Source organism: Gorilla gorilla, chromosome 17 (assembly GCF_029281585.2).
Source record: "Gorilla gorilla gorilla isolate KB3781 chromosome 17, NHGRI_mGorGor1-v2.1_pri, whole genome shotgun sequence".
NCBI classification, from domain to species: Eukaryota; Metazoa; Chordata; class Mammalia; order Primates; family Hominidae; genus Gorilla; species Gorilla gorilla.
The window spans coordinates 66027557-66040650 of record NC_073241.2 but is presented as its reverse complement, the minus strand read 5'-3'; the positions used below and the strand labels follow the sequence as shown (position 1 = coordinate 66040650).

Sequence of the window (13094 nt, the reverse complement as noted above, 5' to 3'; positions counted from 1 at the left end):
ATCACAGTGCTTTGGGAGGCCAAGGTGGGAAAATCACTTGAGGCCAGGAGTTCAAGACAAGCCTGGGCAACATAGTGAGACCCCTGTCTCTACAAAAAAAAATTTTTTAATTAGTCCAGTGTGGTGGTGTGCACCTGTAGTCCCAGCTACTTGGGAGGCTAAGATGGGAGGATCACTTGAGTCCAGAAGTTCGAGGCTGAAGTGAGCTATGATTACACCACTGCACTCCAGCCTGGGTGACAGCAAGACCCTGTCTCTTAAGTATATACACATAGGTTTATGTCACCTATTAATAGAAAAAGATTTAAACCTGACTCACAAAGCCGTTATTTGCTATTTTCAAAAACATACCTAAATCAAACTAAATCAAATGTTAAATATAAAAAGATGGATGCATGTTTCTGGGATCCCAAAACCACCCACACTTTTAGATCCACCAGATCCACTGCAAGGACTCACAGGACTCAGAAACAGTTTTAGTCCCAAGTATAATTTATTACATTGATTAGCTGGAGGAAAAGACAGTTAGAATCTAGAGGAATCCATGCACAGGCTTCTGAAGTGTTCCCTCTTGTCAGTGGTCACATAGAATACACTTCTTCCTTAAATAGTGAAATTCAACAATATATTTGCAGTGTTTCTTCCCCGGAAAGCCTATTTAAGCCTCAACTTCCAGGGGTTTATTGAATGCTGGTCACGTTGGCAAAACAACCAGTCACAGCTCTCAAAATTTCAGCCTCCCAGAAGGACAGCTGTGGAATCAAAAATTGTTACTGCTTTTGCTGCTGCCGCCACCACTACAACTTCCAGCCCTCTGAGACCAAAACACCTGTGAAACTATGCGAGAAGACCTGGTCTCCCCATTTGTTCTCTCCTCATCTGCTGATTTCCTTCTTCCAGGCTTTATGAAAGTATGTTTCCATGCAGGCATCCCAGTCACCAGAGGGAGTCTAATTGCACTGGAATGTAGGAAATGAGGTCTTTAGCTAACCAGTCTAAAATAAAGGAAAGCATGCCAGCAGGGAACAGGAGGAGGTGTTAATTGAGCCAGTCTGCAGTAACTGCCACATCATCCTTCAAGGCCCAGATCAGCTGTGTGCAGTTTCTGATGTTTTCTATCACTCAATCAGTCTTTGTCAACCTCCCTCTGCCTTCAACTCCTGTGGCCCTGACAGTCAATGTCACCTAGTTTAACACATAATTACATATTATCTTGAGTTTTCACTTTTGTTTCATGTTTGTCTTATATATCTAACTAAGCAATAAGTTTCTTGAAACAGTGTCTCCTACTTAAATTCCTAATCTCTGGCATTAATTTCCCAAAGCTTAGGACATAGCAGGTCCTCATTAAATACCTCAGAGAGACTGTTTTTCACTAGAAAATATATTCCAGTTATCAATCACTGGATAACAAATCATCTCAAAACATAGTTTGCTTGAAACAACAATTAACTGTCTCTCCCAGTTCTGTGGATTGACAGGACCAGCTGGGGTAGTTCTCATTTGGGGTCTCTCAAGTGGTCGCAGTTAGATAGCAGCTGGGACTGGAATCATCAAATGGCTTCTGCACGCTAATGTCTGCCCCCCTCAGTACTTCTCAGTATGCCCTCTCTCTCCAAAAGAGTAGCTTGGATTTAGTATGTGATGGCTCAGGAATCAAAGAAAGGCAAAGGGAGACTGCCAGTTCTCTTAAATTTTAAGTCCAAAACTGGTAAACCATTTTTTCACAATATTTTATAGGGCAAGGCACTCACAGGCCAACTCCGAACTCAAGAAGTTGGAGAAATAGACTCACCTCTCAATGAGAAGTGCTATGGGCATGCAGGGAAGGAAGGAATTGATAGCACCCACCTTTGGAGTAAGCTACCACAGAGAGTTTTAATCCACGGCATATCACACAGTTACTTAGAGTGGACTGTGCTGAGTCTAAAGATGTGAGTTTCATCTCTCTTACTCTGCCATGCAGGTTATTCCAGCCAGGTGGCTGACAAATGCTTGTCATTGGTCACAAAGGCAGGACAGGGAGAATGGCTATGCCTGTTCAGATATTGCTTCTCATATATGGCATCTTGATAGGCCAAGGACAATGTATAATTTCTATTGCTTTCCAAACATCCGCAAAATGTTTTTAGTTATCTCACCAAAATGATAGGCTACTAAGACAACATGATAAAAACAGCATTAGGTTTGGTGTCCACAGCTTTGGTCAGAGATTTCATTTTATGAATTACTTAACATCTTTGAACTTCGGTTTCCTTATCCTTAAAACGAGGGTAAGGATACCTGCTTTACAAGATTGTTGAAAGATTAAATGGGATAATTTATGCCCATTTCCTGTAACAGAGAATTATACAAATGGAATTTATTGCATGCCCTTCTCTTCCATATCCCCAACACCTCCTCCTCACCAATTCTGAAGTACTGTGTCAGATATAGGAGTCTCTACAATGGATACTTCCTAAGCAACTTACTATCTGAAAGTTATTAAAGTCAACATGTTGGCCAATTACCTTGCCATGGGAGTATTCCAAGCTTAAGTATGACATGACCACATCTGCAGTAGCATCACAGTAGTTTTGTCTGAACCTATAACCCTTCCATGGAGGCCTGTTATAAACAGTAAATAATTGTATGTGTCCTCTTTCAAACCTAAGGTCTATTTTTACTTACTGAAGGTAAAGGGAAGTGAAGGCCCATCTAAGGTCATACAACTAGTAAATGTATAAAGCAAGGCTAGAATAGGTAGAGTCTAGAATTCTTAGTTCCTATATTGGGCTATTGCTGCATCCCAAGATTTGAGTTTCTGGCAACTTGGAGGAAATTTTATAATGCATAAAAAGGGCACTGGCTTAATTATAGGATCAGTGAACCACATAAAATGATTAGAAGTTTCTGCCATATTCCTAGAGATTTTAAAAACTCAAGCTACCCTCCTGTGTCAGCCTCCCAAGTAGTGGGGACAACATGTATGCACTGCCATACCTGGCTACATGTTGTTCTTTTTATGAGGAGGGCACCAATCATTGGACTAGGGGTCTACTCTACTTCAGTATGACCTCATCTAAACTAATTATGTCTGCAGTAACTCTATTTCCAAATAAGGTCATATTCTGAGGTACTGGGGGTTAGAACTTCAATATCTATTTTTGTGGGGGTGGGGACAGAATTCAAGTCATAACAGCTTTTATGACAAATTTTAAGTCTTGGATTAAGGACTTCAGAATCTTGAGTCTGCATGGCCACAGACAGGTGGAGAATGTTGGAGGAGGTATTGAACTCTGTAGTATTCCCAGGTGGCTTCTGCTCTCCCTCAGAGTGAATGATAGAACACAGCTCCACAAAGAGAAGCAGACCAGATTATTTGGAGACCTTTTCCCGCTTCAAGGATTTAGAAATATGACTTACTTTTTTCTTAGTATATTTTTGGATGGAATCCATTTTTTATGTTTACCCAGCTTTGAAATCCTAGACCTCACAGAGTAGAAGGTTATGTTCAAGATGAGTTTTATTTAGAAGAAAAGTTAATAAGCAAGTTTTATGTCTTATAAAAGTTAATGGGTTGCTATTCTTTGTTTCTTTTCACTTTATCCTGAGTATATAGATTTAGCTCACTGAGAATTTCAGTGTGAAATCACTAGGAATCTACAATCTCTGTTTTTTGTTCAATAAGATTAATGACTAAGCAATGACAGTATAGAGCACAGTCTGTGGATATCCTTTCTATCAGGTAGACTACATTGTCCTAGGTTATGGGACCATGCCTTTCAGAGGCCAACCAGTTCTCTGCTTTCATTACAGGGGTAATAAGTGTTCATGAGAAGGATTGGATGTTGTTAAGAGCAGTCATCAACAGTTAGTCAACAACTAGCCTAGAAATGTATGACAGCAGACCAGTTGCAACTCTACAGACTCTTTTTTCTCCTCCAGAATCTTCCCCAGGTGTGACTGAGGTGACCATCATAGAAAAGCCTCCTGCTGAACGTCATATGATTTCTTCCTGGGAACAAGTAAGTGTTGCCACATGAACTCTTTACCTCCCAACAAAGAGAGGTCAATGTAAATGTCCCTGAGAAGGAAAGATTAGGGGAGGAAGAATATTTACTCAGACCACAGCTGCTTTCAAGGTAGAGTTTACCTTTTCTATGTTCCTGTTCAGCCCACTTAACAGTTCCTTTCATTCTATGCCACTTACCCAGCATGGAGTGTTTCCCCTGAGCCCCACTCTCCTACAGAAGCAGTGGACATTCAAAGTTGTGTACAACAAAGCTAAAAATCAATTAAGGAAAAAAAAGGATATGTGTTAATAAGTGTCATGCTGTCCAGAACATGATTAAGTGTTGCACATAACTACTAAGCAGATTAAAAGCTAATGCTTTCCAACTTTCCTCTGAACTTCAATTCGTTTATTCAATAAAAGTTTTAAGCTTCTACAGTGGGCCAGACATTGTGCTTGGTGTTGAGCCCTGGGGATTAAATGGTAATTTTTTTTTTTTTTTTGAGACAGAGTCTTGCTCTGTCTCCCAGATTAAATGGTAATTTTTTAAAAGGCACTGTTTTTGCCTCTTGATATTACTGCCTAAGACATAGTATAGATTGTTACGAATGTAATTACTAACTGGCCTGAGTACTGTGAAAGAGAGGTAAAGGGAGCATTGTCTGGAGACCTGCCCTAGTCTAGAGGTTGAGAAAAGTTTTCCCAAAGAAGCAATAAGAAATTGTTAACCAGGTAGATGGGATCTAGGAAGATGGGACTTTCAACCTCTATGAAAGCTTCAAGATGGGAAGGATTACATTGTTCTGAGATCACAAAGAAGGAGCGCAGGAGAGCAAGGGAGAGAGAGCTCAGCAAGGACCAGGACATCTAGGGCTTCATAGGTCTTCAGCAGTTTACTCCTTATCCTGGAAGCAAAGGGGAGTCATTGAAATGTTTTAAGTAGGGAACTTTGAAGTTAGATTTATACTTGCAAGGACCACTGTGGCTGTAGAGTAACAAATGGATTTGACCGGGGCAAGTGGCAACAAATTGCCCTACCATTTAATAAATACCTGCTAACACTTACCCCATAAGTCATTCCATACTAAATGAATAATAACCCTGCAAGGTGGGTATTGGTATCTCCATTTTATAGATGAAGAAACAGAGGCTGAAACAGTTTAAAGAATTTGGCCGGCACAGTGGCTCATGCTTGTAATCCCAGTGTTTTGGAAGGCCAGGGCAGAGGATTGCTTGGGGCCAGGAGTTCAAGACAAGCCTGGACAACATGGCAATACTCCAGCTCTACAAAACAATAATGTTAATTAGCCAGGTATGGTAGCACACACCTGTACTCCCAGCTATTGGGGAGGCTGGGGTGGGAGGATCCTGTGACCCCAGGAGGTTGAGGCTGCAGTGAGCTATGATCACACTGCTGCACTCTAGCCTGAGCAACAGGGCAAGACCTTGTTTCATTTAAAAAAAAAAAAAAAAGAAAGAAAGAAAGAAAAATTTGTTCTGAGTCACATAGCTACCAAGTGGCAGAGCCTGAATTTGAACTTACAGTTGCCTGCCTCTAAGAACATGTCCTTTCTGCTCTACCAGGGTGCCCCTCTGAGAGAGGACAACACCATGGGAGTCTTGCCCTCAGCAGGCAAGCAGTCCTGCCAGCCTGACTCCCCTCCCTGGGCTGAGCCAGCAGCAGCTTTTCTGGCAGCTCAGTAACTGGGAGTTGATCCAGGACCTCAGCTCAGCAGCATCCCAACTCTTCTCACTCAGCCCCCACCTCCATTTCCACTCACAGCCCATCATAGGAAAAGAAAATTCCAGAACAGTGTCTATGAAACTCTTATTGGCTGATCCTGTCAACACCTGTTCCTGGTACTTCTATGACTATGCCAGTCTGGCCTCATTGATGTTGTTTTGTTTGTTATGAATAACGGTAAGAGAAAAGATATGATGGAGGACATTTCTCTTGATTCTTTTTGGGCTTAGGTCAGCCCTTTAGGTATTAGTAGAACTGCCAGGCCGGCGTGGTGGCTCATGCCTGTAATCCCAGCACTTCAGGAAGCCGAGGCAGGCAGATCACGAGGCCAGGAGTTCGAGACCAGCCTGGCCAATATGGTGAAACCCCGTCTCTACTAAAAATACAAAAATTAGCCGGGCGTGATGGTGCACGCCTGTAGTCCCAGCTACTTGGGAGGTTGAGGCAGAAGAATCACTTGAACCTGGGAGGCGGAGGTTGTAGTGAACTGAGATCGCACAACTGCACTCCAGCCTGGGCAACAGAGCAAGACTCTGTCCCCACCCCCCACCCCCCGCCCCCCACCCCCCCCCCCAAAAAAAAGAACTGCCTCAGGGCTCTTTTGTGAGAGTCAGATCCTCGTGTTTTCCTGTCTGCTGAGGACCTGGATTGGAAGGTGAGAGGACAGGAATGCCTTGTCTAGGGTGGAACACTATTATGTTGCTTTGGAATAAAGTGATTTCTGAGGCATATTCTTCCTTGTGTCTTGTACCATACAGTCCTTAGAGCTCTTTAAGGAGAAGACTTTACCCATTTATCCCAGTTTTACTTATACTGTAGTTTCTTCATTTGGAGCTGCCTTCCATAGCTGAGTTTCAGGGATAGAGTCTGCAGGGGATCTCTTGGAATCTAATCTGCCTCCTGGACAATGCAACTTTATTAGGTTCCCTTTTAGCTTAGACTGACACTTAGGGAAATGCAGTTGTAGTGCTAGATAAATAGCCATCAGAGGTCTAAAAGGATTAAGGGGTAAGCATGAGAGAAAGAGATTTTTAACTAACTGAGACAGTTAATGGAACATTTTCTTCAGACATATTCAGTTGGGAGAATACTTGTGAAGGTACCTAAAATAATCAGATACATAGATTTGGAATTTTCCTTTGAGTTCTTTAGTTAAAATATCTCAGATCTAAGTTCAAATATGCCAAATCTAATATACAAACAAACAAGGTGTGGTGGTGCACACCAGTAGTCCCAGCTACTTGAGAGGCCAAAGTGGGAGGATTGCTTGAGGCCAGGAGTTCAAGAACAGCCTGGACAACATAATGAGACAACTCCTCAACCCCTGTATCTTAAAAAATAAGTAAGTAAGAAAAATTTTAAAAATAAGATACTAACAGTATTAGGATCAGTAATATAAAAATGTTTCTTTCACCTGAGTTTGGCATGTCGGGGCTTGTAAAGGCCTGGGATGCTTGGAAGATAAGATAGCCTTTGGGGTGTGTACCTTTTGTTTTAAGATTCCATTTTTATGTAACACTTTTTTTCTGATTATGCTAAACAAAACAGTCAAAAAGGTGTATTGAAAATACAAAAAAATAAAAGATTTAAAAGAAAGTCTCCTAGGATTTTCCTACCTAGACATAACCACAGTTGGTGTATTTTTGGTTATGTGTGTGGGTGGAGGGTAGGCATTGGGATCCCTTACAAGTCCATGAATCGGAAGTGGTCCGTGGACTCCTTGAAGTGTATGTCAGATATGTTTTTTTTGGGAGGTGGGGGAAAAGGCTTTTTCAGATTCTCAAAGGGACTCATAACCCCAAAAAGTTTAAAACAGGTTTTTGTATAATTTTTTTATTCAAAATGGGGCAATACTCAACATGCTATTTTCTTACCTACTTTTGTCTCCTAAGCAGTGGAGGGTAGAAGTTTTGGACTGCTCTGAAACTCACTTGTCTCACTTTCTCACCCTAGAGGTTACTGAAGAGCATGTTGACCCAGGAGCAGGCTTGATAAGCCACCCCTGCTGTGTGCCTGCTTCCAGAAGTGCCTGTACCAGAGAAGCAGGAGGATCCCAAGGGGCTGATAATTCCTACTTCTCTAGAGAACTGACCCTAGAGACCTGTCTCCTTGGAGACACCTCATTTAGAGCCCAGCCTCCATCTGGTGTACCTGGTGATCACAGCTGCATAAATACATTCAGATAAGGCCCCTAAGAAGGGGCCCTCTGCCCTTTTGGGCTATATTTGCCCAAATATATCCAGAGCTTTGGAATAGCTTCCAAATAGAGATCCCCTGCAGACTCTATCCCTGAAACTCAGCTATGGAAGGCAGCTCCAAATGAAGAAACTACAGTATAAGTAAAACTGGGATAAATGGATAAAGTCTTCTCCTTAAAGAGCTCTAAGGACTGTATGGTACAAGACACAAGGAAGAATATGCCTCAGAAATCACTTTATTCCAAAGCAACATTGGAATAAAGTGGAAGCTATTTCCAGAGCTTCCTCTGGGAAGCTCACTGAGATATGTTATACTAGTAAGGATATGGAAGCATTTTGATGTGGGAAAAACACACTGGAGTAGAAGTCTTATGCCAGCTCTGGACCCTTGGCTAAGTAATGTAACTTCTCTGGATCTCATGTTCATCATGTATAAAATAAGTAATTTGAAATCAGTGTTATTGAAGGACTCGTCCAGGTGTAATCTAGTCTTTTGTGATTCTATACTGCAAATCCAGGAAGAAAGATTGACAACCAAAACCTAAATGATCATATACCTGCTTCAGTCCCCTGAGGTTGGAGGGAAATATGAACAACCTTTTTCCATGTTTATATATTTGACCATTTTTTCTTCTTAAATACACAATTTCAGTTTGTCTGCCTCTGTGCAGTTGTATGATTCATGTTCATTGTGCCTGCTACCTGCCTTTTGTCATGGTCCATAGTAAGGCCCAGTGTCTACACTGAGCTTTTCATCTTTCAAGCACCAGGAAAGCATCTGTGTCTTAGTTCTCATAGCATCCTGGTGCCAGAAGAGTTATGTTATTATTAAGCATTTCAGTGACATTTCATAGTTGCATACGGCTTTACAATTCTTGATTGGTTACACCCTCCAATCCCCAGATAAAAATTCAGTTTACTGATGGTGAAACCATGGCCCACAGAAACCAAATGATTTGGCAGAATATCTCCTTTTTTTTCAGACTCAGTTTTTCTACAGTCTACAGAGTGGGTTCTGAACTTTCTTGAAGATCTGTTTGTTACACACCCCACTGTGAATTTATGAGAAGCATTTCCAGTAGAAGAAATCATCCTGCGACACCATGTGACTAGTGACCCCCTCACTTCATGCTCTTACTCTGCCTGGGAGATTCTCTGTGTTCTCCACCAGTCAACCCTTCTCTCTAGCACTTCACTTCTTTCTCCTGGCAGCTTCCCCATAGGGGCTTCCCATCTCTTTAAAATTAAAAACAAAAAACCTTCAACATATATCTCCTTCTAGCTATTTAGCTATTTGTTCCTTTTCATGCCGAGTGTGTAGAAAAGTTGTCTACACCAGGGGTTGGGAAATGTTTTCGTTAGAGGACCAGATAGTTTATGCTCTGGCGTTACAGTCTCTGTCACAACTACTCATTTCTGCCATTGTAGCTGTGAAAGCAGCCATCAAAAGTACGGAAATGCATGGGTGTGACTGTGTTCAAATGAAACATTTTTACAAAAACAGGTGACAGGGTGGATCCAGTGGCCATAGTTTACAAATTACCATCCTTCCTTCATTTCTCAGTTATTCATCCTGCCACAGCCTCTCTTTAGCCATCACCATTCTTGGATACCATTCTGTCAAAATCACTAGGACCTCTTCATGGCTAAAGACTTACTTCATCTCACTTGGTATGGCTCCTGCATGCCCCACAGTTAGCCACTCCCTTCTCTGCTAGCCTCTCCTCCCTTGGATGCAGAAGCACAACTCTCTTGATCCTTTCCTTCCTCGCAGACTCTTCCCTCCTAGTTCTCTTTGCCCCTTCAGCTCCACAACACTTATCTATTAAACATTTATCTCTATTTAAATTAGGAATATGTTTGGCTTAAGGAAAGATAAACTAGCAATAGCTTAAGCAAATAGGAATTAATATTTTTCATGTAACAAGTCCTGAGGTAGACAGTTGCAGTTGGTTCATCAGTCCTGACAATGTTAAGCCGTTATCTCTGTAATTATTTTGTCCTTTTTCTTTATGGTGCCTCTGAGTAGAAAAAACACACACTGTTTTTCCTCTCCTGTTACTCCGCAACAATCAACACAGAAAATTTCCATGACCAAATGTGTGTGTGTTGCAAGGGGGAGTTCCCAAACACATCAACAAGCTATCAGTTCTGCAGTGAATACCAGCTGGGTGTCCTCCAATTCAGTTCCGACACTGTCTCCCTGGAGATAGCATCAGATCCCGTAGGTTAAGGGCTCAGTCTCACAAGACTGCCCCTCACTTCCAATGCCAATTGCAAGTCCCAGGTTGTTTTACCTGTGCTTCTGACCCACCAGCTATAAATTGGGGTTCCCATGACCCCCTGCTCAGGTTCAATTAATTTGCTAGAGTGGCTCACAGAACTCAGAGGAACACTTACTTAACATTTACAGGTTTATTACAAAGGATACAGATGAAGAGATGCACAGGGCAAGGTGTGGTGGGAGGGGCGTGGAGCTTCCCTGCCATCCGAGAGCACGCCACACTACAGAAACTTCCATGTGCTCAGCTGTCCGGAAGCTCTTCAAACTCTGTCTTTTGGGTTTTTATGGAGGCTTCATTATGTAGACATGATTGATTAAGCCATGGGCCATTGATAATCAACTTACCCTTCAGCCCCTCTTCCCTCCCTGAGGTCAGGGGGTGGGGCTGAAAGTTCCAACCCACTGCCTGCCTTGGTTGTTCTGGTGATCATCCCCCATCCTGCAGCTACCTTGGAGATGCCAGTCATTTGTCAACTCTTTAGCACACAAAAAGATGTCACTTTGGAGATTCCAAGGATTTTAGAAATTGTATGCCAGGAATCTGGGACAGAGACCAAATATATATTTCACAATATCATAGTGGCAAAATAACTGCTACAGTCTGAGCTATCATTTCCAAGCTCAAAAAACAAAAAAGAGGTAAGGGATGTGGCCAGGCATATCTGTCACCTTTTAACAGGACAGTGAAAGTTTTCTTAGAAACCTTCTCTTTTGGACTTGTGTTTACATTTTAATGTCCAGCAGTAATTGCAGGAGGTTCTGAAAACAAGTATTTAATAGGACACATTGCCATCTCAGACAAAATGAAGGTTCTGCCAAGGAGAAAAAGGAAGGTGGATTTGAATAAGCAATCCATGTGTCTGACACAGCCTTCTCCGCCCCTTCCCTCATTTCTCTTTCTGTTTCTAGTGCCCCACACAGTATTTATCCCATAATAGATACTTAATAAATGTGAAATGAGTAAGTGAATTAGATAAAACGCAAAAGTCAGAAAGAGTGTCGAGCCTTCCCAAGGTTGCCTAACTTCTTTTCCACAAGCAATCCTTAATTGCATTCCTGAGACTCAGGCTACCACACCCACCATCTCTGAAGCAGAGCAGCTGTAGATGCAAAGGCTTCCCCCACTAATTCCCCCAGTGGTAGAATTTTGATGATTATATAAACTTGAGGGTATTACTCTTCTGAAGGTTGCCTCGTATGAGCTCTGTCAGACACACAGCTTCACCAAGACTTGTGGTGCCTCTAGACAGGCCAATATTTATATATTTTTTTCTTCACATATTTTTAGAGGGAGACTGATGGTTCTGTGGAGAAAGGATTTTGGAAAAAGTATGCTACCTTTCCTTTGGCTGTTAAGCAATGCAGCTCTGGCCCCAAACTCTCATACCCTACTCAACAAAACAATAGGGTTCAGTTAACCAAGCCCTCCACGTCTCCTAAGGTGGGAGTTTGAGAATATATTTGGGAATTCTCCTGGGGATCTCACACCATCCCTCCACAGCTCATCCAGGTTTTCCTCCACTTCATGGAATGTCCTCCCTGAGAAGAGTTTCAGGAGATGCCGTTGTGCTCATTGCCACAATTTCCAGCAATGTTCTCATGCTCCTTGATGGACGTCCTGGGCAGCTCTTCACCTGGCCGTGGTTGCAGACCAGCCAGAGAGCCAGCTCAGCATGGACCAGCACCTACGGAGACATTGATTTCTGTCCTTTGGGCCCTATGCTGACCTGATCCTGCATCGGCTCCCCAGTTGGGAAGTGGCCTCTAAAACTGAGGGGAACAATGGGGTGCAGGATTGTCCAGGAGTAGAAAAGGTGAGTAGAAGGCAATGGACAGCCCCTAGCCCTTCCCTTGAGGCCCAGTGCTATTGGTTTTCTGGAATCTTGTTGATAGCTCCCAAAACAAAAAAGTGGCTCAGGTCCTTCATCTGATGAAGTAGTAACAGAGCTTGTGATGGACTCTTTCTAAAGTAGCTTAAATAAACCATTGTAGATTGTCTCAGGAGAAGAAAAGAAAGATTAAAAATTAGGAACTATGTGACAGAATCACCACTGGGCTAGAGATTGCAGATACCATCTTGGTGCAATCAGCTGTTATTTCAGACACCAGTCATTGTTATTCTCCCTTGTTGGCTTTCTCCCCAGACCCTCCCTCCAATCCTGATATTACCCTCCTCCATTCACTTTCTGCCGATCTTCCTCCTCCCTGCCCTCTTATCACACCCCCCAAAATATAGACTGGGCATGGATCTGTGTGGGAAGAAGCCCTCTGATGTGGGCAGATTGCTCCCTGTGGAAAAGCAAACTCTTTTCAGGTTGGTTAGAAGAGAAATTTTAAAACGGTAGTAACTGAGTCACTGGCCAGAAAAAAAAAAAAATGGTGAGATACGTTAAAATTAGGAGAGGTTGTTTACTTTTCTCTCCAACCTTAAAGGACTGAAGCAAGTATGTGGTCATTTAAATTTTGGTTGTGAACCTTTCTTCCTGGATTTGCCCCACTCAGAAGAGCTACATGCAGTAGGAAGGCTGGAGAACTGCAGGCCCAGCAACTGCCCCAGGGGTGCTTGGGGCAGAAGGGTCTGCAGCAAAAAGCAGCAGAGTTAGGGCCGCTAGTCGTTTAAATTAGAATGACAGTGAGGGATTGATGTTTTTCATGAATTTGGTTTACTTGAATATTTTTATGTATATTAGTATTTGAAATGTGTGTTAAATATTTGATTTCACAGATTTTTTTCTATTTGTATGAATTTTGAATAATTGTAAAAAATATTGGTATGAAATAATACCAAAACTTATTTCTTGGGTGAAATAAATACCATAACAAATGTTATAATTACTATTAATTACTGGAATTATTCAGCCTGTCTTACATATG

At 42.1% G+C, this 13094-nt stretch overlaps 1 protein-coding gene across 4 annotated transcripts in view; it reads left to right on the top strand.

Moving 5' to 3' along the window:
• TPGS2 (tubulin polyglutamylase complex subunit 2) overlaps positions 1-13094 on the top strand; it is a 41994-nt gene that overhangs the window by 5826 nt on the left and 23074 nt on the right. For 3 of the 4 annotated variants that reach the window (XM_019013873.4, XM_004059344.5, XM_019013871.4), the window contains exon 2: positions 3928-4007. In XM_019013873.4, the coding sequence (XP_018869418.1) occupies positions 3928-4007 (80 nt within the window). Of the gene's footprint in view, positions 1-3925; positions 4008-5129; positions 5307-13094 lie in introns of those variants that run through there. The other variant, XM_031003659.3, reaches the window with a different exon arrangement.